This window comes from Acomys russatus, chromosome 20 (assembly GCF_903995435.1).
Source record: "Acomys russatus chromosome 20, mAcoRus1.1, whole genome shotgun sequence".
Lineage (NCBI taxonomy): Eukaryota > Metazoa > Chordata > Mammalia > Rodentia > Muridae > Acomys > Acomys russatus.
In genome coordinates, this window is record NC_067156.1 from 54,508,924 (window position 1) to 54,536,289 (window position 27,366).

The 27,366-nt window shown below is 42.2% G+C and overlaps 1 protein-coding gene across 8 annotated transcripts in view; it reads left to right on the top strand.

The window, feature by feature from the left end:
* The window catches only part of Ldlrad4 (low density lipoprotein receptor class A domain containing 4), a 341,846-nt gene that overhangs the window by 281,786 nt on the left and 32,694 nt on the right, over positions 1-27,366 (top strand). The window contains exon 1 of one of the 8 annotated variants that reach the window (XM_051163519.1): positions 26,259-26,379. The exons of 6 other annotated variants lie outside the window; for them this stretch is intronic. In XM_051163519.1, coding sequence (XP_051019476.1) covers positions 26,310-26,379 — 70 coding nt within the window. In that variant the 5' untranslated portion in view covers positions 26,259-26,309. Of the gene's footprint in view, positions 1-26,258; positions 26,380-27,366 lie in introns of those variants that run through there. One more of the 8 variants, XM_051163517.1, reaches the window with a different exon arrangement.

Below are 27,366 nucleotides of genomic sequence, written 5' to 3' on the forward strand. Positions count from 1 at the left end.
ACCAATGTCTTTCCTTGCTGCTATAACAAACTGCCCATATAAAAGGAAATTAACCATTTATTTTGGCTCAAAGTCAGTGCTTATAGTCCACCTTGGTGGGGGAGTCACAGCAGCCAGAGCTTGAGGCATCTATCTGGTCATGTGGCACTCACGGTCAACATTCAGAGAGATGTGCCCAGCCAACTTTCTCCTTTTCACACAGTCAGGAAAGGGGGGCTTCTCACCTTAACTAACCCAATCAGGGTAATCCCCTGCAGGTCTGTCTGGAGACCTACCTCCCAAGTTATTCTGGGTCTTAGCAGGTTAATAAGTGATATTATATATCACAATCACTTTACTATTATGCTTTGTATATGTATTCTCACGAATAAAAATTATATATATAGATATATGTATATATATATATATATACATATACATATAATTTTTATTCTTGAGAATATTGTTCATGTGTACAATGAAATATCCACCCCCATTGTCCTCCTCCAGGCTTCATGTCATCATATTTTGATAACCCACTAAATCTGGTTAGTGCCACTCATATGTGTATGGGCATAGGGCCATCCCCTGGAGCATGAGAAACCTTCTATTAGGAGCACTTTCAGGATGATTCTGCTTGTCTTTATGGGGTGGGGTGTTTGGGGGTTGGTCTGGTTCTATGCTTTCAGTTGGTAAATATTGGCCCCCAAGATCTGGTTACAGCTCAGATGAGCACATTCTTATGGATACCAACTGACGTCATGTATACTTTGCTCACCAGGCTCCTCTGACTGGTTAAATAAAGTTGCTGACAGCCTATAGCTGGGCAGAAGAGAAGCAGGCAGAGCTTAGGTTCGTGGGGACCATGAGGCGGGAGAGAGAACGGCAAAGGAAGCTGGAGAAAAGGAGGTTGCCGTGGGGCTGTTTGGACCATGAGCACATGGCTGTGAGGCCTGGCCTGATGGAACAGAAGCAGCCCAGGCATGGAACAATTATGGAAAGTAACGTGGGGTGTGTACCCGGGATGTAGCAAAGTAGTTTAGAGGGTTGATACCTGCCCAGTTATTGTGCCTTAAAGCTTTTATAAATCTAAAATGGCTCTGCCTAGATAATTTGGGAACTAGCTTGGATACAAGCCGCCCACTAGAGTCCAATTTCCCTCCGGCAGCAGTGGGGGTGGAGTGGGGTGGGAAGTGGGGGTGAGGTTGCATTTTCATAAATATATTCCGTTTAGGATCAAGTACTCAGTATCCTTTTTTTCCATCACTTTTATCAATTATACATCTCTGCATTGACTGCTGCCCACTGCATAAAGAAGCTTCTCTGAAACTGGTTGAGAGCAGCCCAGGCTTGTGGGTATAAATATTAAGAAGGCAATTTGACATGACTATCAAGCAAAATAACAGTATCTGGTTGTTCTCTGGGACGTCTGACCTCCCTAGCCATGGGCTTCCTCTCAGGATCACAGCAATAGACATGCATTCCCTCCTGTGTGTGGTGCAGTCCTCAGATCCAATCAGAGTGGTTAGTTACCCCATAACAGCCATGCCACTGTTGTACCATATCTCGTGCCTGGCAGGTAGGTATCGTAGCATCTATAGCTGGATAAGACCTTTGATTTCTTTTCTTTCCCAGCAGTTTGAATCTAGCAAGAAGTAGGGGAGATGCCTGGTCAGTTTGAAATTGATTTCTCTGTGCTCTGGAGTAAAACAATATGGTGCCCTAGCAATAGGGTTTTCCCATGTAGTTCTGGTAGGTCAACAAGGACAATAGTGGTGTTTCAGAGACCAACAGAGCTTCCCTGGCCAATAAATCATAGCGAGATAGCCCATCTCTTGCACTGTGATTTTAATTCAATAACCCAGGTCCTCTGGGAGTGGCATTGTCTACCCATGCAGGATAATTCTGGTCCAATTCTTTTTTTAAATTTTTTTTTGAATTTATATTTTGAAATTAGCTTAATAGCTGGTGGATTTCCATAGGACTTTTTCATATGTCTTAGTCTTGGTTAACCCACATGCCCCTCTTTTTTTTTTTTTTTTAACATTACATTTTGATACTTTGAGTGGGAAATGTCCTCCGTTTGCTCACTTAATTGAACACTTGGTTCCCAGTTGGTTGCACTGTCTGGGGCCATGTAGGGGAGGTTGCAGGAAGTACAGCCCTACCAGAGGACGTGTGTCACCAGGAGGAGGCTCCTCCTTCTTCCTGTTCACTCTGCCTCTTATCTGCATTTGAGGATCTCTCGGCTTCCTGCTGTCTGCCTCCAAGCCCAAATAAACTCCTCCCTTCCTTAAACTTCCTTTGGCCAAAGTATTTTTATCACAGCAACAGAAAAGCAGCTAATACACTCATGTATTGTGCTAGTCTCCAGGTATGTTTTAAATTGAGCTCTGAGATAGTAAGTTTCCACATGGCTTTTCCTACACCTTCTTTTGAGTTCGCCTTCTCCATAACCCATGATTTTCCTTACGCTCCTGCTTCCTTCCTTGCTTTAGCTTCTCCGCTCCCAATATTCCCACGCCCCTTACTCTTGTTTTGCCTACAATCTATTAACTCTCTTCTTTAATGCGTTCCTCTTGCCCCCAGGGTCCCTCTCTGGCTTCCATTTGCTCCAAGCTAATCACACCCAAGATTGGAAGTCCAGATCTGCATATGGAAGAGAATATGTGAAGTTTGATTTTTGGCGACCGAGTTACCTAATTCAGTGTAATTTTTCCAGTGCTGTCCATTTCCTTGAATATTTCATTATTTCACTTGTCTTTACAGCTAAGTAATATTTCATTGGGTATATGTACCACACTTTTCATATCCATTCATTTTGTTGATGAGCATTTAGGTTGATAAAACAGAAATATATAGTCCTTTGGGTATATGTCTAGGAGTAATATAGCTGTGCCATATGGCAGTTTCATTTCCAGTGTTTTGAGAAAGTTCTAGATGGATTTCCAGAGTGGCTGCACTAGTTTCCACTCCAGTGTATGGGGGTCCCTCTTTGTCACGTTCACATCACCCTTGGTTGACATTTTGTATTCCTGGTGATGGCCATTCTGACTAGGGTGAAATGGAATCGTAACATAGTTTAAATCTGCAGTTCCTTCTGATGCAGGTCATCGTATTCGCATTTCTTATTTTGAGAAATTTCTGTTCAATTCCATAGCCAGTTTTTACATTGGGTTGTTTGTTTTCTTAATGTGTTGTTTGGGGGGGGGGTTGTATATTCTGCACACCAGTGCACATTCAGATAAAAGCTGGCAAAGATTCCCTCACATTCCGTGTCCTGTCTGTTAGGCTAGTCTAGTTAGTTCAGCTTGCTCCACAGATCCTGACTCCACCTTCTGAGCGCTGGAATTACAGCTGAGTCAACATGTTCCCCTAGTCATTTATGCAGTTTCTGAGGATCCAGACTCCACTCTTATACTTGCACAGGAAGCACTTTAACACTCAGCAGCCTTCCCAGCCCCCATCAGCACCAATGTTTGCTGACTGCCAGGCTAGGATGCAGCCAGTGTCACTGTAAAAAGGAGAGAGTATGTTGACCTTCAAAAGAGGAGGAGACTGTTGTCTCCTTGGGATACAGAGTTTGTGGGCAGGCACTGCACAGCATGGGAACAGTTGAATAAGATTCATGCCGTGTTACCAACCAATTAGGATATCTCTACCTGGAAGCGACTTTGATGTTTTAGTGTTGAAGATGAACCTGGGGCTTCACGCAGACTAAGCCACCGTTCTCCTACTGAGATCCCTAATCCTGGCCCAACTTTCATATATGTGTGTGTGTGTGCGCGCACGCATGTACACTTGTGTGTATAATGTGTGTGTATATAAGTATATAATATATATATATATTACATATACATTAATATATTCTATTTTGTTTAGAAACAAAATAGAAACCACAAAAATACAGTGAGTGGGTCAAAAGATGTCCATGTATGGTTTGGGTTTGTCTGCTGTTTTTGACCCAGTCATGGCAGTGGACTACAGGTTTCTATGAGTTGTTAATATAATGCTATTTGTTTATAAATGTGGGAGATATCCAGAAACTATGTACAAAAGAAGTAATTATCAAATTATGGTCACTCGATTTTTATGTATTGTCATCAAATAGCAATCAGATTATAGTATTAGGGTTTTTTTTTTGTTTGTTTTTGTTTTTGTTTTTGTCTTTGTTTTTTTGCACAGCCATGTGAAAATGCACATGAAAAGCATTTAGGGAGGTGGTTCCTTGTTAGAGGAAAATACTTGCCCCTGCTCACTGTCCTGAAACTCTCTCGCTTTTACTAACCTGGGTGGGTGGGATCCTCCTTCATGAATAACTATCAGGGAAGGTAATTTCTTGTCTTTACATGATATTTGGAAGGTATAATCTTGGCTGGTGATGGCTAGGGAGAGTAAATGCCAGATTAGCCAAAGGGTTCTGGACCATTATTAACTTCAGATTTCAAGTAGTAGAGACATAATAATATTCATGTAAATAGACTCGTATCTTCCTTTGTTTTCTGTTATATATAAAGATATTTTTGTGGGGTAGCCTGAGCCCCACCCTACCATTTGTGGATTCTTTTTAATAGATTAGTTCTCAATTTTATGTTGGTACTTTCTGTATGATGTTTGGAGCATCCTGCGTGTGCCTTACCTAAAGTTACATAGGCTCATGGGTCAGAGTTCGCATGACAGTATCCCTTTACAGAGCTGCTGCTGGGCTCTGAGAGCCTCAGAGACTCATCAGGTTTTCCTGTAGCCTCTACCCCTTTCTCTTGTCTCTCCCTCCTTGGCTTACCACAGTCACCTGTGAGTGAGTCTGCATTATCAACAGTATGCCTTTCTCTCCGTGTCCCTTTGGATCTATTTCAGATACTATTCTCAGGATAACTCCTGGGGCATCTGGCAGCCGCCCTAGTTTCTGTTTCTCCATTCCACTTTGCACCTCATGCATCCATCCCAACTTTTTCTTGCTTGCATATGTGTCTATGTACGATGTGCACATCTGGTGCCTGTGAAAACCAGAAGAGGGCATCAAATTCCATGGAAATAGAGTATTGGATGCTTGTGAGCCATGATGTAGGTGCTGAGAATCAAACCTGGGTCCTCTCGAAGTCCAGCCAATGCTCTTACCCACTGAGCCACTTCTTCTGTTTCCATTATAATGCAATCTTTATAGGGGCCCATCTCTGGTTTCTATCTCCCTCCTAAGCTGTCTGGAGAGTGGTCTAGCATATTTTAAACATCTGAGGTACTTGCATTCTGTCTACTCTGGATAGACTCTCCTAGATTCTTTGGAGATTTCTTTTTGTGAATGTGAAAAGGAGACTTATGCTGTTATAAAAAGAAACCAGCGATCATCCAACTATAAAATTGCTTCTAAGCATTGGCTTCTGTTTTGTGGGTCATTCATTTTCTAGTCAATCTTTTCCAAAGTTTGCCCAGCAACATGAACCTAGTAATTTTAGTTTTGTGGTTCCTATTGGCTCCTAGATCTTTACCAGTGGCTAAAAATATCAGTTGTGAGCCTGTGTTGGTGGGCATTTGTGTAGAGAGGGGTTAAGGACTTACCATACTGCTATATCTGAATGTTCTAAGCTCAGTTAGTAGCTATGTTTACCAGGACTGTATATTTATACATAGTTGTATGTCTATGTGTGTATGTCTGTGCACACCATTGAACCATCTTTCCAGCCTCCAGTGATTGATTTTTGTTACTGTGGCCTCTGGAAAGGATGAGAGGTCTGTGTACTATAGTGTGTGCATGAGCATGTGCTATGCATATATGTGTGTGCAGGTATGCGTGCTTGCTCGTGCAGAAGCCAGAGCAAGATGCTGGGTATTTTCCTCTATTGCGTACTACACTATTGCCTTGAGATGGGCTCTTTCACTGAACTGGAAGTTCATTGTTTGGGATAAGCTGTCTGGCTATGAGTGTTCTTCATCTGCCTAACCCTGTCCCCTGATCCTGAGGTTACAGGCATGGACAGCCATGCTTGGCTATCTAGATGGGCTCTGGTTATTTACACTGAAGTCTTCTCGCTGGCAACACAAGCACTTGTACCCACTGAGCCTGCTCCCCAACTCTGCACTGCATTTTTAATTTTTTTTAATTTTTAATTTTGATTTTATTAATGTATTCAGATTACAACTCAACTGTTATCCCATCACTTGTATCCTCCCATTCCTCCCTCCCTCCTGCTTTCACCCTATTCCCCTCCCCTAGGTCTATGACCATGGGGGACCTCCTCCCCCACTATATGGTCATAGGCTATCAAGTCTCATCTTGGTAGCCTGCTTATTATTTCTCTGAGTGCCACCAGGCCTCCCCACCAAGGGGAGGTGGTCAAATATGGAGCACCAGAGTTCATGTCAGAGTCAGTCCTCACTCTCCACATAACTGTGGATAATGTCCTGTCCATTGAGTAGATCAGAGTAGGGGTTCAATGTTTACTATTGTATTGTCCTTGGTTAGTGCAATAGTTTGAGCAGACCCACCTGGGCCCTGATCCACCCATCATGATGTTCCTCTTGTAGGTTTATAGGACCCTCTGTGTCCTTCTATTTCCCCATCTCCTATATTTCTCTTACCTAGAGTCTCAGTAGGATGTCCTCACATCTATCCCAATCTCCTGGTAAGTGAAGACTTTTGTGGGACATATCTTTTGGGTAGTGCCCAATTATAAGTGAGTATATACCATGTGAGTCTTTCTGCTTCTCGGTTAACTCACTCATTATGATCATTTCTGGTCCCATCCATTTGTCCAAACATTTTGGGATTTCTTTCTTTTTAATAGCTGAATTCCATAGTGTAAACATACCACATTTTCTTTATCCATTCTTCAACTGAGGGACATTTAGGCTGTTTCCAGGTTCTGGCTATTATGAATAAGGCTTCTATGAACATGGTTGAGCCATATGTCCTTGTTGTGTGGTGGAGCATTTTCTGGGTATATTCCAAGGAGTGGAATAGCTGGGTCTTGAGGAAGCCCTATTCTCAATTTTCTGAGAAATCTCCAGATAGATTTCCAAAGTGGTTTTACAAGTTTGCTTTCCCACCAGCAATGAAGAAGTGTTCCTCTTTCTCCACATCCTCACCAGCATGTGGTGTCACTTGAATTTTTTATCTTAGCCATACTAATGGTTATAAGATGGAATCTCAGGGTCGTTTTGATTTGCATTTCTTTGATGACTAAAGATGTTGAACATTTCTTTAGGTGTTTCTCAGCATTTTAAACAATTAGAATCAGTCAGTAATGCTAGAAAGCATTGAACTGGAAACCCAAATGTTTTTCCTTCTTTTTAAAAAAAATTTTTATTTGAATTCCAAAGAGAAAATAATTTGGTCCCTAACACTTTTAGAACATAGTACTATCACTACTTTTCAAATGAGAAACTAATTTGTCAGCTTTTTTTTTTTTTTTTAAAGACAGATACATATATCTATGTAGCTGAGGCTGGCCTGTAACTTGCTGTGTAGCTCAGGCTGCCCTTTAGCTTGTGGTGATCCTTCTGAGTACTGGGAATACAGGTGTGCACCACTGCACCTAGCTGAGAAGATAACCTTTTAGATATCTTTCACTTGCACTAAGATGGTCCCTACAGAGTAAGGAGCTAGGCCCCTTGACTGTCAGGGTGGTTTTGTCTGTACCCTCAGCTGGTAAGCTGTTGCCAGGTACTTCCTCGCTGCCTAGTGATGCTTGAGATGCTGGGAGTACAACAGTGAGCACAGAAGCTCTGGAGTGAACATACTCTGAGGTTGTCTGGCTTTGCCTTTAGCCTTTTGGGGTTCCTCAGATCTATAACTCTGGGGTGTGGCAGGACCTGTGATGCCACACACCCAGAGCCCAGCTCTATCTCCCTGCAGGTGTAACGTCTAGATTGCAGCCCCTTGCGATTAGTAGGTACATGGCAGTTTATGTCTCCTGTTCTTCCTCCCCAAACGGTTCCAGTAGCTCACTGTCCTGTCCCCCTCAGCCACTCCGTGCGCCGTCAGTGGACGGTTTGAGTAGCTAGGTGGAGGTAATGCCTTCCAAGTTCTTTGTTCTTCACAGGCAGTCCTCACTAGTGCTGGACAAATAATTATATCCTACAACTTTCGTTCAACATAGGGTGAACTTAAGTCGGACTATGTCACGGCGAGGAAAGTTAAGTTGTGTGAAAATAACCCTGCAGCAAGTACTTCAGTACCCATCACCACACTCACTCTAGGCCCATTATAAATCTTAAATATTTGTCTCGAGCCCTCACAGCTGTCCCTCCCCAAGGCAATGATTAGCTTTTGTTATAAAAAGTGTTTTGTTCAGGCTTTAGGCTTTGTGCTGGGCAGAGCAGGCAAACGAAGCAGGCAAAAAAAAAAAAAAAAAAAAAAAAAGAGGCTGTCCATTTTTATCCATTGCTTCCACTCTTTGGTAAAATACCAGATAATGAGGAGAGAGCTTGTTTTATATTAGAACTGACAAATATGGCAGCCTTGCAGCAACAAGCAAATGCAGATGAGGCCTCTTCCCTGGCTGGGATAAGAATGAGACTCGTGCTTGTCTGACCCTGTTCCCCATGGTCAAATGCACTTGATATGGTTTCCATAGCATCCAGACAGCCGAGCACCTAATGTCTACCTGTCTAGTCAACACATCAGCTTTACTGGAGGGAGAGCTGGAGTTTGTCACTGGAGTTCATTTCCTATCAGGGAGAAATCTGTTGCCAGCTCTCACTAGCCCAGTGTGAATACTGGAAGCCCCTAAGCTATTTTTGGTGATAACAGTGTTCTTCCTTTTTTTTTTTTTTTTTTTTTTTTTTGTTGTTGTTGTTGTTGTTGTTCTAAGTTTATTGCATGAGCTTTTTTTTTAAGGGGTCTTTAAAGAGCCTTTAATATTGAGGAGCATGAAGATTATGCCCTGCCAGGGGGATTACTAGCCTGTTCCAGGTGAAGGATGGCCACACTTACTAATGCACCAATGAGAAAGGGTTATTTGGATGATTAGTGATTTTGGCAGTGTAACTTCTGCCCCAGATTTGATTAAGCCTCCATCCAGACTTCCTTTTCCAGGAGATTATCTTTTAGCACACATTTGGCCCTCCCCCTCCCCTCGAAGCCCATTAGGAAAATTAAAGCACTTAATTACAGCGATGGCTTTTACTGGTGCAGACACCGCTTTCCCAGATTGTCTCCAAATGTAAGCAAACTTGCTCCATCGAGCAAAATATCTGTTACTCAACACAAACTGGTGCGGAATTATATGGTAATCACATTATACACAGACTCATTGTAAAATATCAAGCCTGGGTTAGGGAAGTGAAAAAATCTCATCAATCAAGCCTGGGGAACAAATCAATAGGAAAACTGAAACATTGCTAATTATGAAATTTCTCCTAAGTGAACCTGGTCTTCCCAGCTTTTTCCTTAAGGAAAAATATCAATCATATTCCTTTTTTCCTTCTTCTTCTTCTTCTTCTTCTTCTTCTCTTCTTCTTCTTCTTCTTCTTCATTTAAAAAAAAAATTTTTTTAGGATTTTGGTCTTTTTAATTATTTAATGTATTTATTTACTTTATATCCCAGTAGGAAGTTCCTCTCCCCTCCCCTTCATTCCTCCCAGACCCTCCTTCTCCCCTCCCCTCCCTTCCCCCTCTGCCCCCTCCCTTTCTTAAAGTATAAGCTACTGAATGCCAAACAAGTGAGCCCATTGAATTAAAACTGTGTGTAGTAAAGCCCTCGCGGCGGCTCTAATTTCTTCCCCTTAGAAGGGGAAAATATGCCTAGAAAGAATAGAAGCTGAGAACTCTGAGGCTGAGCTGTGATATTTTACCTTTCCTCTCCCAAATCAAATATGTTAGAGGACGATAGTGGTTGTCTAATTTTAGGGAAAGCCTCAGAGTTTTGAAACACATGCATACAGAATGGAATATTCAGGCATCTAATTTTTGGCAAGTTCATAGCAAAAGGATGATCCAGGTGCCTTAAAAATGATGCTAGAAGCAGACCTGGGTGTGGTAGCACATGCCTTGAATGCTTTCACTCAGGAGGCGGAGCCAGGCCAGCCTCTGAATCCGAGGCCAGCCTGGTCTACATACTAAACTTTAGGCCGGCCAGGGCTGCATAATGAGACACTGTCTGAACAAAAGAAAATTGTGGAAGATCTACAGGTGATCTTCCTTTATCATTATAGTATAGGTCCAGGTAAAATACAAAAAGATTTCAACACCAGCGTCATACAAAACCTAGAGAAAGATATTGTTTAGGGAGTGAGTAAAATAAAACCGTTAGGTATGTGTGTATTCTTTTTCTTTTTTCTTTTTTTTTTTTTTTTTTTTACAGATATTAAATGAGGTTTATTAAACGAGCATGGGGAGAGAAGGAAAGGGGGTAGAAGGGGGTGCCCCAGAGAGAGGGAGAGACAGAAAGATAGATAGATAGATAGATAGATAGATAGATAGATAGATAGAAGTAAGAAAACTCATTTTCTTTTTTAATTTCTCCACTCTTGAAATACTACTAACCCTTAGGTCAGTGGTGGTTAAATTATTATTTTTTAGTTGTATAATTTTTAAATTTTATTTTATTTTATTATAATTTATCCACATTACATCCTGACTGGAATCCCCTCACTCTTATCTTCCTGTTCCCACCCTCCCTCCCTCCTCTACCTTATGCCTGTCCCCATGTCCTCCTCCCCCACCATCTGACCACAGCCTATCAGGTCTCATCTGGATAGCCTGCATCCTCTTCCTCTGTGTTCCCACACGGCCTCTCCACCAAGGGGCAGTGATCAAATCTCTGGCAGCAGAGTTCTTGTCAGAGGCAGTCCCCTGCCCTTCCCCCATTCCCCACGTTTAGAATGAGCTACATCTGAACAGGGAGGTCTGGGTTCTCTGCTTGCAATTTCCTTCATTGGTACATCAGTTTGTGCAGGCCCTGCTGGGTCCAGATACAACAGCCTTGGTAGTCTCCTTAAAATGCTTTTTTTTTTAAATGTATTCTTTAATAATGTCATGCATGTGTGCCTGTGGGATTATTTACTGACTCATGGGCAACTACTCCCATGGGTATACCACTGAAGAAAAATGACTTTGCTTTACAGAGCAGCCAGTGATTACTAAGAACTGCTCCAATATGGATAGGGCATTGGACACCCCTTCCCAGTCCATGTTGGAATATGACAGCTCAGTCTTGTGCTAGTAACCACAGCAACTGTGAGCTCATGAGGGCAATGGCCATGTCCAGAAGGCAGTGCACCACATCAGTCCTTCTCATCATCCACCTCTTATACCCTTCTGTCCCCTGTTCTACAGTGTTGCCTGAATGTTGGCATGGAGTAGAACTGAGCACCTCATAGTCACTTCCTCGTTAACCATTTAACCAGTTCTAAGTGTCTGCCTTAACTGTTCCCCATGGCAAAAAGAAGGTTCTTTGTCGGGGCTGAGAGTTGCACTAATCTGTGGCTATAAACAAGTATTTAGAAGGCAGTTAGACAGCATGGCCACTTAGCATAACAGCAGTAATGGTTTCTTCCTATAACCTGTGGACCCCTCAGATTTTGACCAGCCTCACTGTACCAGATGTGAATTCCTTCCTGTGAAATGGGCCCCCAATCCATTCAGAAAACAGCTGGTTAACCCCCATAATTGGCCACTATTGTTATCAGCACACACACATCTCACTTGGCAAGTCAATACCGTATCATACAGGGTCTCCAACTGGGTAAGATTTTGTCTCGTCTCTACTCTAGTGGCCTCTGTGGTGCTCAGATCCTAACGTGTGTATCAGAACATCCCATTGGACTAAAAAACAAAACAAACAAACAAACAAACAAAAACAAAAAACCCTCAATGTTCTGGCCTCAGTCCTAGAGTTTCTGTATACTGAAATTTTTCATTTCTAGCAGGTTCCAAAGTAATTTTTTGGGGCGAGGAACATACTTTGAGAATCCTTACCTGTAGCATCGTGTTGTAGAATTCATTCCACATTGGGTATCAGTTAGTCTCACTCTTGCCTTGCAAATGCCCATTAAACTTATACCAGGTTTTAGGAATTTGCTATAATGAAGGCATATGCCGGCCTTTATTGAGAGTCAACTGTGTGGCATCTTTTATGGAAAGAGGCACATATATTTTCAGAGAGTGAGAAAAGGACCTGCTAACCCCCAGCCCTGTGCTTGGTGTCATGGGCTGGTATGACTGCAATGACAGGATTCAACAGTTCCAGTTACTTCTTTTTCTAAGACCTCTGTCTGCTCTTCAGAAGTTGTCTCATTGTAGGTTTTACACGTTGCCTCTCAGATAGATCTATGGGTCTTTTAATTCATGGTGGGAACAATGTCCATATGAGTTAAACTGAAGACTGACCCAAACACTCTGGGAGGCAGAGGCAGGTGGATCTGTGTGAGTTTGAGGCCAGCCTGGTCTACAAAATGAGTCCTGGACAGCCAAGGTACATAGAGAAACCCTGCCCCCCCCCCCCCCCCGCAAAAGAAAAAGAAAAATACCAAAACAAACATACAAACAAACAAAACAAAACAAAAACAAAATAAACCCAAAAACCCTCCATGAAGACTGGTTGATCACTTTTCTCTAATGTTGAGGCTTCATTCTCTCATAATCCCATGTAGAAGCCATAAGATAGTGTGTGGGGATCATTTTAACCTCGAAAACCTTGTCCTATCATGGATTCATATAACAGCTGATCTTGAGTCTCTTTCATATAAAATAAAATGAATGATTGTTTATTCAAGGTGCCAGCATTTTCTTTATTTAGACTTAGAATAATATATTATATTATATTATATTAGAATAATATATATATGTATGTATATATATATCTTCACATATAAATATATGTGTATATATATATATATATATATATATATGCTTCATATAAAAAGGCTTCATATATAAAAATCCAGAGAAAGCCTTCTTGTAAGACTCATATCATTTCAAGAGCTTCTTATAGAGGACATGTTACAAGCATACATTTTTGAAAAAAAAAAATATTCTCAGAAGAATAACTTTTTCCTCTTAATGAGATTTTGAGAAGCCTTGTGGAAATACCTCAAAAATACAAGCTTAGCCTGTGGAGATGGCTCAGTGGGTAGAGATGCTGTCAAGCCTGGTGCTCTGGTGCAATCCCCAGGAGCTGCATGGTAGAAGGAGAGAATGTGCTACTGAAAAGTTGTCTTTGGAATGCCACACATGCACTCCCCCTTCCACAGCAAGCAAGCACACACACACAAGATAAGTAGGTAAGTAGGTAGGTAGGTGGGTAGATAGATACATATAGATGATACATAGGTACATAGAAATATACATAGATAATGATAGGTAAATAGGTACATAGATAGATGCATACATAGATAGATGATAGACAGATATAGATCGATGACAGATAGGTAGATAGATAGATGGATCGATAGATGGATACATAGACAGATAGATATTAAAGACAGATGGGGTCAGTCCTGCTTGAGATAAGATTCCAAATGACATTTGTACTAGGTGGTATCCTCCTGTTGTTGGGAGTAAGTGCCCTGGCTTCTCTCCTCCCTAGAAAGAACTTCCTTCTTCCCCTTCTGATTACTTTAATTTTGAGCTTCTGTGCATTAAATGAATCAATTATGCAATGTTTTACATAAAGCTTTCATGAATAAAATAATTTTTTAGAGGCAGGTAAATTAACCTATCAGTTTCATTGTCTGTGACTTTGAAGTTTTATCCCACTTTTTTAGTAGAATATTAAAATGAAGCATGTGGTAGGGCTTCCATAAGGAAGATATATTTTCAAATATATCATCAAAATGATGCATTACATTTTACCTTTCAATTTTTGCCTTGCCCTTCCATGGCTTTTCAAAGAGAAGTGCAGCTATCTGATTGATCTCTTATATCCATCCACTCCTCCCTCTGTTTCCTATATTCTCACATGTCCTGCTGCCTCTGTGCTCCTGCGACTGAATTGTCCCTGTGATGACAACGCGAGGATAAGAATGAGCAAATGGAATGAGCCTCACCTTGAAGGTCAGATTTCTGCTCGGTTCCTCCAAAATCCAAGTTCATGTTAGAGTACCGCCTTGGTGGGTGTTTGAGACGGTCTCACTGTGAAGCTCACACTGGCTTAGAACTCACTACAAAGACCAGGTTGACTTTGAATTCAGAGGTCTACCTGCCTCTGCCTCCCAAGTGCTGGGATTAAAGCCATGTACCACCATGCCTGGCTTCAGAGACATTTTGATATCACAGGACAAATAGCAGCCACCTCTATTGGAAGTGGCTAACCTGATGGCTGTTCTCAACAACACGTGTTTTTACTCTTCCGTGATTGGCTGTTTTCCCTCAGCTCTTACAGAGCCTGGCCCAGGACTTAGGGTTTTGAAGGAGACAGAGGAGATTTCCTCACTTCCAGATTCTGCACTCAATAAGCCGAAACAGCACATGATAATTTATCAATATAATGTATATTATACAATCACAGTTATTGCTGTAATTATCATTTTCTTTAGATTTTTTTTTTTTTAAATGCGCTAGGGATGGGTGCTATTAAGTCTTTCTGTTAAAAATCTGATGTTTAGACAACAGGAGCAGAGCCGTTTTTGTGCTTGCGTTTGAGGTATAGTCTGACCTTGGAAGAACTTTCCTTAACTTTTGTTTTCATTCTGTATAGAATGTGCCAGCTACAAGGCTGCAGCTGCATCTTAGTCAGTTACTAGTGAAGTGTCTATTTTAAAAACCATCTTTATGTTTGAGCTTTCCCTTATTGTTTTCCAAATACACGGTGCCTTTCAGAGGCGCTGCGCCCTCTCTCCTGTGGTCTGATTCCACGCTGGCCAAGATCTTCTCAGTCACTGTTTCCCCCACCCCCATCTCCCCACCCCCATGTGAGGCAGGAACATTGGGCCACTTATCTCAGTAAATCTCCACCCCTGTGCCCTGCTTCACGAGATAGAGAGTGGGAGGTGACAGCCGGTTCTGTGTCTCTTGCATTTCCTGAAGTGGAACCTCCACATTGGGGGAGGGTAGAGGTGAGTCCCTGCTGTTCTCAGCCTTCCTTACTTGGTGAGGACCTTCCTAAGAGTGGGGAAGGAAGAGGAAGTGGACAGAGAAAGGAAGGCCTCTTGACAAAACAACATGTTGTTGTTTTTAACAAAATCTCAAATGTTCGATTTTACCAATAACTACTCTGGAGTCAGATGCTGGGGTGAAAGCTTGCTTAGCTCAGAGAGGCAGAGAAAGCACCCAGCTGACCTTTCTTCTTAGCCAACATCCCAGAAGGAAAAAAAGAAACTCCCTCTCCACAGCATCTCAAAAGACCCTCAAACTGAATATTCCTCACTTCTACTTCCTGCGGGGCTCCCTATCCGTCCTCCTGACTTCCTCTTGCTCTCTATCATTTTTCCTCCTATGTTCACTTCTGTCAACTGGTTGCTTGCTCTGCATCTTAATTTAGGGTTAAGTTTATTTAATCCTGCTTACAGCAGAAAGCTCTTGGATTAGAGGTGTGTGCTAAGGCTGAGCCACACCACAATTAGAAACAGGCACAATCTCGAGGTTCACAGTGTGATCAGGTATCCTGCAATAATAGCCACCTGTTACTTAACCTGTGTCTAAGGCCGGTTGATGTATCTGGTCGCACATGGAGGTGCCATCATCTCAGGAGTTAATCGCCATTGGGAGTGAGTCTGTCTCGTGGACACTGGGAAGGTGTGTGGCTTATAGCTGCAGGGTCCTACTAATCTTATGAAAATGTAGTACATTTATTTTAGTAAATGTCTATTAATCTGCTGAGTCACTTTAGACAAATTTCAGAGACTTTAAATGGTTTCTTAAAATTGTTTGCTGATTGTGTTTGTTTTCCTGGGGAGTAGGTCTATGGAGCTCTTCAGTCTATTCTTATGTGTGTGAATTTGACTAATTTTTATGTTCAGTTTTCAACACTGTGTATATTTGGATGAATCATATTTTTCTTACAAAATTGAAACCAATTTATATGTAGTAAATATTTCTAAATTGGCAAAAGAAACTCTTAGTATATTTTATAAATAATATCAGAGGCTGCATTGAAATTTAATTTTTAAAAATACACTTACCTAAGAAAGACAATATTATTTAAAAACTTTAGCATATCAAGCCTATATGATATGTTGTAACTTAAAAACAAAAACAAAACAAAGCTGCAGGTTCCTAGGACAGAGATGTCACAACACAGCATTCTGAAGACCTTTGTTAGGTCATGGGACTCTGAAAGGGAGACCAGGACTTAAGGTCCAAGGATGAACATCACGGGGAGAGATAGACTATATTTCTAGAGCATCAAGAGAGAGATCATATCATAGGCAGTCATAGTGGAGTCCTGAAGAGAGAGAGAAAAGAGAGAACTTTCCTTCCAGATCCAGACAACCCAGGTGGGTTCTGACTCTCAGTGGTTCTCATGAGGTCATGAACAAGCTTCCTGTCCTTGACCTATTTTAGATGCCGGGAGTCTGACCGTGGAAGCAGGCACTAGGTGGGGACCATAGTTCCAGGTTGCCTTGGTCCTGAGTGGGGGCAGGGGATCAGCTTTGCTTTTCCTCATGGAGACCTGAGTCAAAGCAGGTACCTGTCTATCAGTTCTTTGTCCTAATCGATAAGACTGTGGGGGCCGTAGCCTGATCTCCTGGGAGGCAGAGAAGTGGCCTATTAAAGGATGTGTTTATTTTTAAAATGAGTCACATTCCATACAAGAGTTCTATGATGGGTGAGTATTAGACCATGTGATGCCCAGACATTTAGAACATCCTGAGGGTGTGATTTGAGGGTCCATAGTATTCAGAACACTGAATTCATCCCAGCAATTAAATGAGAGAGCACTTGAGCAGTTCCAAAGCTTGAGTATCGCGGGGTAGGAAGAGGGCCTCTAAAACCTGGTTTCCTCATTAGCATTAGGTTCCAGCTAAGGGGCTATCACCGAAATGCAGCTGCAGAGAACCTGTACCTGAGATTTGTAAGTCATTTATCTGGAATCTTAAAGGTTCACCATTTGCTTTTTTTTTTTTTAATCTGCTTGAGTAAAAAGAAAATGACCAAGAAAAGTATGTGTGACTGAAATGCCTCTCTGCAGCCAGCTGTGGCCAGGATTTCTGTCTCTAAGAACATTCGTGAGAGAAACTAATTTGGAAGTTTCTCTGTAAAGTATATTATAGGAGAAAAAAAAAATGGTAAAAGCATTTCCATATCTGCTCTTCTAAGTTTTTTTTTTTTTTTTTTTTTTTTTTTGCAGGGGGAGAAGTCTTATTTATTAACCAGGGTTAGGTATCTTTCTGGCAGAAACCCCTTTGTGAAACTCTGGACATTTTTATTATTGCTGCTCTGCTTGGCTGCATTTCATTTATTTCTTGATGTGAGTGTGGTTGAGAACAGTGGCCTTAAGGTCACTTTTAACTAACATAATACCATACCTCCCTTTGCCACAGAGAGACAGACATAGGCTTCCAGTGAGCATGGCTGTCTGCTCTGCTAGCCAGCCTGGCTTACCTTTACCTCACAGCTGGATGTCATCATGCGGCCATGAAGGGGGTTTGTGTATACTCAACTTTTTCCTGTCTTTTCATGCTGATCCATTACCAGCTATGGAGAAAGGTTAAGCAAAGAGGCCCAATGACATAATGACTTAAAAATTATCTTTGGTCTTCAGTACTTCCTGATTCACTAAATAGGTGGACTTGACCGGTCACTTAGGTATGTTGGTGTTTGTGGTATTAGAATAGGTTCCAGTGAGCCCTAACTTAGAGTCAGAAGGAAAGGGGAGGCTTATGGATATAATAAGTTATAAATAATATGAAAGAAAAAGAGATATTTTATTCTGGAAAACTGTTTTTTGCTGCTGTTGTTGGTTTTGTTTTGTTTTCCCTAGACAGCATTTCTTTCTGTAGCCTTGGCTGTCCTGAACTCACTTTTTGTTGTTGTTGTTGTTTTGTTTTGTTTTATTTTATATTTTATTAATTTACTCATATTACATCTCAATTGTTAGCCTGTCCCTTGTATCCTCCCATTCCTCCCTCCCTCCCACTTTCCCCCTACTCCCCTCCCCTATGTCTACGACTAAGGAGGACCTCCTCTCCCTGTATATGCTCATAGGGTATCAAGTCTCTTCTTGGAGGGCTGCTATCCTTCCTCTGAGAGCCACCAGGCCTCCCCGCTTTTGTTAACCAGGCTGCCTTCAAACTCACAGAAATCTGCCTGCCTCTGCCTCCCGAGTGCTGGGATTGAAGGTGTGCACCACCTTTTAACCAACATTTTACCTTATTTTAATTTCATTATTCTGTCAAGATCATCTGCCATGGTGTGGGAAGACCTTCCTTGTGGTTTGGATACGAAACGTTCCAGTTAGGCCGATGTGCTTGGACACTTGTTGCCTGGTTGGTGGTGCAACTGGGGGTAGCTATAGAACTTTTAAGAGAGAGGGAGCCTGTGGGGTGGCCAAGGAGCTTTTAAGAGAGAGGGAGACTGACTAGAGGAAATGCATCACCAAAGATAGGCTTTGGGACTTTATAGCCTGGCCCCACTTCCTGTTTTCTCTCTCTGCTTCCTGTGTGTGTGTGTGTGTGTGTGTGTGTGTGTGTGTGTGTGTGTGTGTGTGTGTGTGTGAAAAATGTGACCACTCTGCTTCCAGACTGCCAAACCAGCCTCCCGCTCCAGCTGCTGTGCCCTCCCCACCACTGTGGACTGCACCTTTTCTGGAACCCTGAGGCAAAATAATCCTTTCTCCCTTAAGTTCCTTTTTGTCATGGTCTCTTTTCACAGAAAGAGAACAGAAACTAATATGATCTGCTTTCTAAATGGCAGCGTGAATGGCCCTGTCCTTTCCAAGAGCCCTTGTTATAAGGAAATGGTTCATTCTTTGATCCTTGTTGAGGATATTTCTAGACCAAAGCCCCTTTAGAGACCAGGTTTGGCTCAGGGGTCATACTGGGACCCCTTATATTTATAATTATCCAATCAAGTGGTTAGTAACAGATGTAACACTTACAAACTATGTGGCATTAGTCAAGCTATGTCATCATTCTGTGTCTTCACTCATATTTAAGGTTATAATGTCTAGTATTCATTTGGTAGTAGTTATAAGAACTAAATGGCCTAGTTGCACGCACTCAGATAGTTTTGAGATGTCAGTTGGCCCCGTATGAGTACTGTCCTGCTGTTAGCCACGACGTGCCCCTCCTTTGTGCTGCCACATGGCGTTTCTGTTGCACACAGCAGCTCATAGTACCTGTGGTCACCTGCACAAGATCAGGCCAGACAGAATTCCAGCATGAACGGAGGAGAGGCCCTTGAGACCCGACTCTTGGTGGAGGACGTAGTGGGAGTTGATGGTTGCAAAGGGGAGGAAAAGTCATTCTCATTTAGGGGTGTGGCTACTGGTAGGTTGCCCATTCCCCAGTGAATGGCCCCTCCCCCATGGGCAGCAGTAATCAGACTCAGAGGGTTAGTAATAACAGCAGCAGCAATGAGACATGAAGTTGGGAATGTGATGGGATGAGAGTGTACTAGGGGAGTTAGGAGGAGGGAATGGTGGTTGGACATTATCAAATATAGAGTACAAATGTATGAAAATGTCAGATAATAAGTGCAAACTATTATTTTTGTTTTTTGTTTTTTAAAAATTTTTTTATTTTTTTTTTTTTTTTATGTATATCAGAAGAGAGCACCAAATCTCATTACAGATGGTTGTGAGCCACCATGTGGTTGCTGGGAATTAAACTCGGGTCCTTTGGAAGAGCAAGCAGTGCTCTTAACCTCTGAGCTGTCTCTCCAGCCCATAACTATTATTTTTTTTAAAAGAAGAAAAAAAAATGTAGAGGACTGGAAGAGATGGCCCAGCAATTAAGAGCAGTGGCTGCTCTTCCAGAGGACCACAGTTCAATCCAGTCCGGTTCCCAGCATGCTTGTCTGGCAGCTCACAGCCATTCGTAACTCCATATAAGGAAGATTAGATACCCTTTTCAGTCCCCATGGGCACTTACACACATGTACACACATACATACCACAAATAATAAAATTTTAAAAATCTGTATTACAAGAAAAATAAATCACATTTCAACATGAGACGCTGGTTGCCATTCTCATTGGGCCTGTAACACTGTCCACCCCTCCTGGTTCTCCTAAAGCATTAGGGAATAGGAGCAGCAGCAGCTCGTGGGAGAATAGTTAGCACCCACCCTGCGGTACTAGTATTACCCTTAGGCTGGGAAGGCAGCCTTGTTATTGTCTGTCCACATACACACAAACGTTTGCATATGGACTGCCATTATTTAAAATCATTGTGGAATTGTCACCATAAAAAAAGAGAGACCTGAATTCTGTTCTCATTTCCTCACTATGCTGTACACAATTTCCTCCACCTCAGGGAAGACCTGAGCTTTGGTATTCCTGCGATTAAAGTAATTTTCTTTTTAAAAATATGATTATTTGTTTAAATTACGTATGTGTCCATGCATGTGTAAGTGTGGAGGGCAGAGGGGCAGAGGGCAGCTCTTCTTAGGATTCAGTTCTTCCATGCTACCTTGTAGGATTTAGGGAGTAAACTCAAGATATTGGGCCTGGATGCAAGCACCTGTACCCACTAAGCCATCTCATTGGCCTAAGACCTTGTTAAAATCAAGCTTAGCTTGTAGATTTCTGATGAGCTTCAAGAGATGCTATAGATCCCAGGGCCAGGCTCTGATTAGTGAGTGCTTTGCAGTCTCTCAAGCACCGCATGTAGTAAGTATTCTCAGGCCTATTTTGCAGAGGAGTAAATGGACCCAGCTCAAGCTGACGAGGTCTAGTAACATCCTGGAAACACTTGCATGGAAGTGACAAATGAGTTTGGCCACTCTAAAAGTTTTTACTGTCTGTGTGCTTTCTAATATTTGGAAAAGTAATTGTAGTTTTCATAGGTGTTTATCCCACATAGTAGGGAATGGCTTGGGCATTACACATTCAGACCACCATAAATATGGAATACCTTTTCCTTAGGGGAAAAATAATGCCATGGTTACATAGATGACATGTAAGGTAAAGTCTAAAATCTGTCAATATGTGGACTTCACTTTCTATTAAGAGGTATCTAATTTTGACTATTTAATAATCTTTTAAACCATCTTGTTGGCCTGCTGGCCTCATAGAGTCACACACTTTTGCAATTATTAACATTTATACCCATGTGGAACTAGTTGGTCACATATAGGTTTCTATATAAAGACCTCTCTGTGTTGCATTTTTGAGCACTTAAAGTACATTAGTAAATTTTTCCATGCTACGGGCTACTACCCACAAATATCAAACTATTACTATGTTTTGAGTCTTTAGAAACATAGTATTTATGTTCCTTTAAAGTTTTCATTCTTGACCTTTGAGCATTAAGAACTCTTAAAATATACTGTTTTAGTTTATAAAGACTAAATTCCAAGGCATAACTTTTATGTGGAAAAACTCATCTCAGAGAAAAATAGTACAGCACAGTCAAAAACCCCAAAGAATAGGAATGCGTAATGGACAGAGCCATTGATTCTTAATGGGGCAGCAAGCATTTGAAACACAAAATGGTCCTAAGAGCCGTGTGAAAATGGACTTTTGAGTTAATATATCTCTTAAAGTCCAAAATGGGCAATCAGGATTAAAAAAAAAAATCAAAGCAAGTGCTTATCAATCTGCTGATATCCTTTGGTAAGCTTCAGGAAGTTTTACATTTGTTGGTGAATGATATTTGGTTTGCTGCTTGCCAAGCAAAAGGATGGGTGAATGGGAGGTTCCAAGTCCATAGTCCATCTCCCGCCCGTCTCTACCATCCACTTATTCTTGGACTAAATATGCACACTCTCTGCATGTTACATCCCTCATCAACAAGTTGGGAATGAGAAAATATGCTTTTTAGGGTTGATGTGATGGCGATATACAGAGCTTGGAAAGTTTCTAGATTTTTATAGACGCCAGGTTCCTGTTGCATAGACTCTGAAAGGGTATTTGCACCTCTTCAAATCATCTTTATCTGTGAGGATTTTACTTTGGACTAGAGAAGAGAACAGCAATGGTGAAGGAACCCATGATGGAAAAGAAAATCTGAGGCTGGGCCAGGTTACATGCTAAATGTGATCATATAAACAAATATCCCTGCGTTGCAGAGCATACGCCTGCCTGGCCCAGCTCTGAGCTCTGCCTCTTTTGGTCCTCGGGGAACTCCCAGGCTCTCAGCTCCCTTAGTTTGTCCTATATTGATCACGACTGAAAGCCAGTTCTCTGCATATGGTTAGTTCTTTAAGACACAGTGACCTATCAATGGAACCCGAGACAAGACCAGTACCTCAGGAAAGGCATATCCATATGTAGGGTTAGAGTCAAGGCCCGTGTATTTCCTCCTGAGGGCTGCAAACACTTCACAATGTGTGTCAGATGGATTACTTCACTGAAGACTTTTCTAGAGGAAGCTCTAGTGATGTCATCATGCTGCTTTGTCATGTCTACATTGCTACCAACAAACCCTCGTGAAATGTCTGTGTGAGGTAACCCCACCTGGCATCAAGTTCCAGGCTTCTCCTGTATATAGAGAGGGCTCAAAGACCTTTGTGACTCATCTAAAGTTAATTAGGAAACTAATATTTGTAAAGCCTTCCAGTGCTTGTCTTACAGATGTTATTTCATAACAAAGTAGATGAGCATGTGGTTCCAGTTGCTTTTTGCACTATCACGCTTGTGTCCTTTTGTCCAGGGCACTACTTTTTCCCATGCCCTTCAAGTTTGTGTGCTGCCATTTTCTCTCAAGGGGAAAGAAGCATTGGCACTTACCAGTTAAACAACACCCATAAAGTCTGACCAACATGACTGCCCAAACAGGAGCTGAAGAAGGGCAGTGCTAACAGACATGCTAACGTGGATGGGGGGAAAGCTCACGAGGCCTCAAGCCCACACAGAGAGCTACAGGCAGCTAAGGAGTGCTGAGGATGGGAGAGTGGTCTTCCCTGGAGAGAGGAACACCGGTTAGTTTTCCAATACCAACTGGTCAGCCTAAAATTATACATAAAGCAACAGCATATGGATTGAGCAAGTCGTATTTTACATTTGGGAATATATGTATATAATTATATAACTGTATATATATATACATATATGTAACAAAAATTAATTTAAAAGGCTATAAATTTGAACAAAAGCAAGGAGCGGTAAATGGTAGATTTTGGAAGGAAGGAAGGGAAGGGAGAAATGGTGTATTATAATATCAAAAATAAGTACTTAAGACATGAAAAAGCAAATCTAAAAATAAAAAGGCTGGTATTTACATATTATAGGCGGAATGAGATGTTTGTTGTGAGCTAATCCCCTGTGTTTGTATGATTTGGCTTCTGAATTCTCTTGCAGGAGCAACCTCCTTAGGTATGTTTAAGGAAGTAAGAACAACAGTCAAGGCACTCACCTGTGGAACCAACACAGATAGCCCCTCAACAAATGCTGGGGTAAGGCCCTGGGCAACAGAAACCAGGCCATGTGCTATGCACACTGCAGACACAGCCTGTTTCTGTAGACACTGTGCTCAGCAGTCTACAGTGACTATCACATGGAAGTACAAGGCATTCATTTGTGTGTATGTACGTGCATATGTGTGTTTTTGTGTCTGTGTGTGTCTGTGTGTGTGTCTGTATCTCTGTGTCTGTCTTTGTGTGTCTATATCCGTGTGTGTCTGTGTTTCTCTCTCCCTCTCCTCTCTCTCTCTCTCTCTCTCTCTCTCTCTCTCTCTCTCTCTCTCTCTCTCTGTGTGTGTGTGTGTGTGTGTGTCTGTGTGTGTGTATGTGTGTCCACACACATGTTTAGCAAGCTTAAAATAAACTTTCATCTATAAGGTCAAAAGTTTTAAACTTCATTTTAAACAGAATGATCAGAGCTTAATTCAAATTGGTTTCTATGACCAAAATGCCCAGAGTCAACTGAGCAATACAAATGTGTGTCCATTAAAAGGACAACCCTGTTGGTTGTTTCTTGGTTTTTGTTTTGCTTGAGACAGGGTCTCGCTCTTCGTCCTGGCTGGCCTGGAGTTTGATGTGTAGACCAGGCTGGCCTAAATAAAACTCACAGACATCCATCTGCCATGTGCCCCTACACTCAGCAGATTTCTAGATACATGAAGTGTTCTGAAAATGTAAACTCCAAAGTCAGTTGTTTGTGTCTATTTCAAAAATGCAAACATGTTCAGTAGCAAAGAACAAAAGGAAGTTTCAGATCCCATGAAACTGGCCACATCCTCAATATTATAAGAGACTCAGAAGGCAATCATGTTCTCTTCTGTGTTGAGTGGTATCACCCTCATGAGCCACCATGGCAACGACCTTTGGCATCCCAGTCTTCAAGGGTCTCTGGGCTCTAAGAACAAGAGATAGCTGAAGACCAGGCCAGGGCTGTAGAAGTGGAAGTACTTTCTACTACTTCTTGTAGCTGGCTATTCTAGAGCATTCCATGAGCTGGGGACCCTCTGAATCTACTTGAATCTCCCTCTCTGACTCTCAGCCCCATAGGCACTCAGCAGTATAATGCTGACAAAAGTCAAGGCAAGTGTCCATAAGGAAGGGAGCTATGTATGGTCATATTGCCTTGACCATATGATCAAATGTAAATTTTCATGCTGAACCTTCTGCTTTTTTGAGCTATATGAAACATGCCAAAAATCTTCTTGGTGGTGCTCTTGTTCCTTTCCTGCGTCCAATAATTAGAACAGGAGAGAGTGGTGTCCTCAGTGTATGGGTCCTGCTGTCATGCCCCAGGTGGCATTCCTGTGCTCTCAGCAGGGACTGACTGCTGATGTCAATACCCTTCTTTCTAACTCTGATGGTAACCAACAGTTTAGTTTTGCTTTGACAACTCCTCCTACAGCCAATGCTGTTGTTACGGCCCACATGCCATTCCTATTTACCCTAAATAAAGAAAAACAAAATCTATTCTCGGCCGGCCCGAGTGCAGTGCCTGTGGCTGGAGTTATTTGCAGTGTGACCATGGCACTTGGCCCTTTTCACTGTGGCTGCCAGGTGATTTTTTTTTTTGTTGTTGTTGTTGTTCTTTTTCTGAAAACTATAACAGACAGGCAAGCCTTCCACGAAGCCTCTCCACACAGCCTCGGGACATCAGAATGCATAAGAGAGGTTTTATGGACATTTGAAAAACACTTTGTCTAGACCTCAAGAGAGAGGAGGTGCTTGTATAAAGGAACCCAGGAAGAGCCTTCCTGAGATAGGTCTCTGCTTTCCTGCTGGAATGGTTCCTTTGTATCACCTGGGGTGGTTTTTCTGTAATTTCAGAACTGGTTGAACTAAAACTGCAGAGTAAGGAAGGGTGAGCGTTTATAGGCTTCTCCCTATGCTGCCCTTGTGCTGCCATGCCATGAGAGCGAGGATAAGAGATAATGATGTGAGCCCTTCCTGCTGTGGTGAGGCAGTGCCAGCTGTCACTGCTGGGAGAGCTGCTGGAAGCTGTTGGGGACTTTGCGGGGAGGAGGATCAAGAAAGACAGCCTGTAGCCTAGCCTCCAGAAGGAGGGATGTGGTGGTGGGTGCTGGCAGCTGGATGAACAAGGCTAGCATTGCTGCTTGCCATGTTGTCACGGCAAGCACTCCTTCTACTTCCTCAGCTCTGAAAGCTTCCAGCAGAGAGGAAAGAAAAAAACACTATGTTCGGATTTTTTAAGAACCCCCCCCTTTTTTTCCTGCTGGGTCTGAATTGCTATCTGCCTCTTATAAAAAGATTATTGAATGTAATAGAATAAGATAAACTGTCTAGCTACATTCTGCTTGTATGTGTGTGTGTGTGTGTGTGTGTGTGTGTGTGTGTGTGTGTGTGTGTGTGTGACATAGATTGGGGTGTGACATGTCTGGATATGACCTGTCTGGGTGTGAAGCCAAACCCAGAGAAATGCAGACTAATCATTGATATGTGTTGTCGTCAACTACACCGAGTGCTCTTGGGATTGGAGAGTCGGGCTTACCGTCTGTGACATTGCCAGCTTCCTGCCACAGACCTCCTGATTTCTGTTGATGGCAGTTGATAATTGGTAGTCACAGTCTGTGGTCAGAGCCACAGCGTTTTAAGTCTAGCACCTGGGCTGGGCCCCTGCTGATAGAGGAGAGGAGAGAGAGAGAGAGAGAGAGAGAGAGAGAGAGAGAGAGAGAGAGAGAGAGAAAGAGAAGAGGGAGATAGAGAGAGAGACCCCCCCACCCCCCCCCCCCCCCCCACCACACCACTCTGTCTTTCTCGCATTGGCTATAACTACAGCTCTGAGCTGCCTGGAGATTGGCTCAAGTTGAAGGATGGTTTGAACTGGGTGGGCTGTGCCACAGTTGGATTCTCCTTTGCAAAGGACTTGATTATGTCCATCGACCAGCTGAACAACAGCACACTGAAGGAGGTTCAATTTAAAGACCTGTTCTTTAAAAAAGGTACATTTGCAAAGGGCAGCTGGGGCGGTGCCTGAACTTTGGGGTTTGGTGTGTGTGTGTGTGTGTGTGTGTGTGTGTGTGTATGTGTGTTCTGTTCTGGTTTGATTTTTTCTTGGAGCTTGGTCTGAGCAGAGCTGAGCAGAGTAGTAAAGTCCTCCTCAGGAAGTTTTTTGTTTTTTGTTTTTCTCAAACCTGTCAATAGTGGTGCATCCCATGAAACTGAGAGGTGGAGGCAGGGATCAGAAGTTCGAGGTTTTCCTCAGCTACATAGTGACCTGAGTGAGTTGGAGGCCAGACTAGGATACTGGAGACTCTCTCTCAAGGGAACAGAAGTTTGTTTTGCCTCAGAGAAGTCTGTCAGTGCTATCAGGGGGGAATCTTAAGGGAGCTTTTCTAGTTTCTTTGGTTTGCAATTAACTTGTTCCTCTCAGAGATCTCACACACACACACATACACACACACACACACACACACACACACACACACTCCCTTCTTATGCCCTAAAAATGTTAAATGTTCTCCTTTGTCTGATAGTGTTTTTCATATATATATATATATATATATATAATTTGTGTGTATGAATATATAAATATTTGTTTTTCCCTTCTTATGCCATAAAAACGTTCTCCTTTGTCTGATAGTGTTTTTTTTCTTTTCACTCTGGGTGGCTGCAAACAACATTTGGAAGAAAAAATGTATTTCTTCCAATACAGTTGGATCATTGACTAGGTTTTTTGGGTTATCAAGGTAATAGGAGAAATAGGAAACAAAAATTGACTCCAAGAGTGCTGGCAAGCTAGAGAAATCGAGAGGCTAACAGACTGGCAGCTAGCAAGCACTCAGAAGCCACACTTGTAACTGTGGGTATGACAGTTACACGTGCCACTGTATTTCTCTGACACTTTCTTAATTAATCATGTGGAGGTGAATGAGGGTGAATTTCAGGTGACTCCTATAAGGAGGATTATGATTTTAGTTCCCATTTAT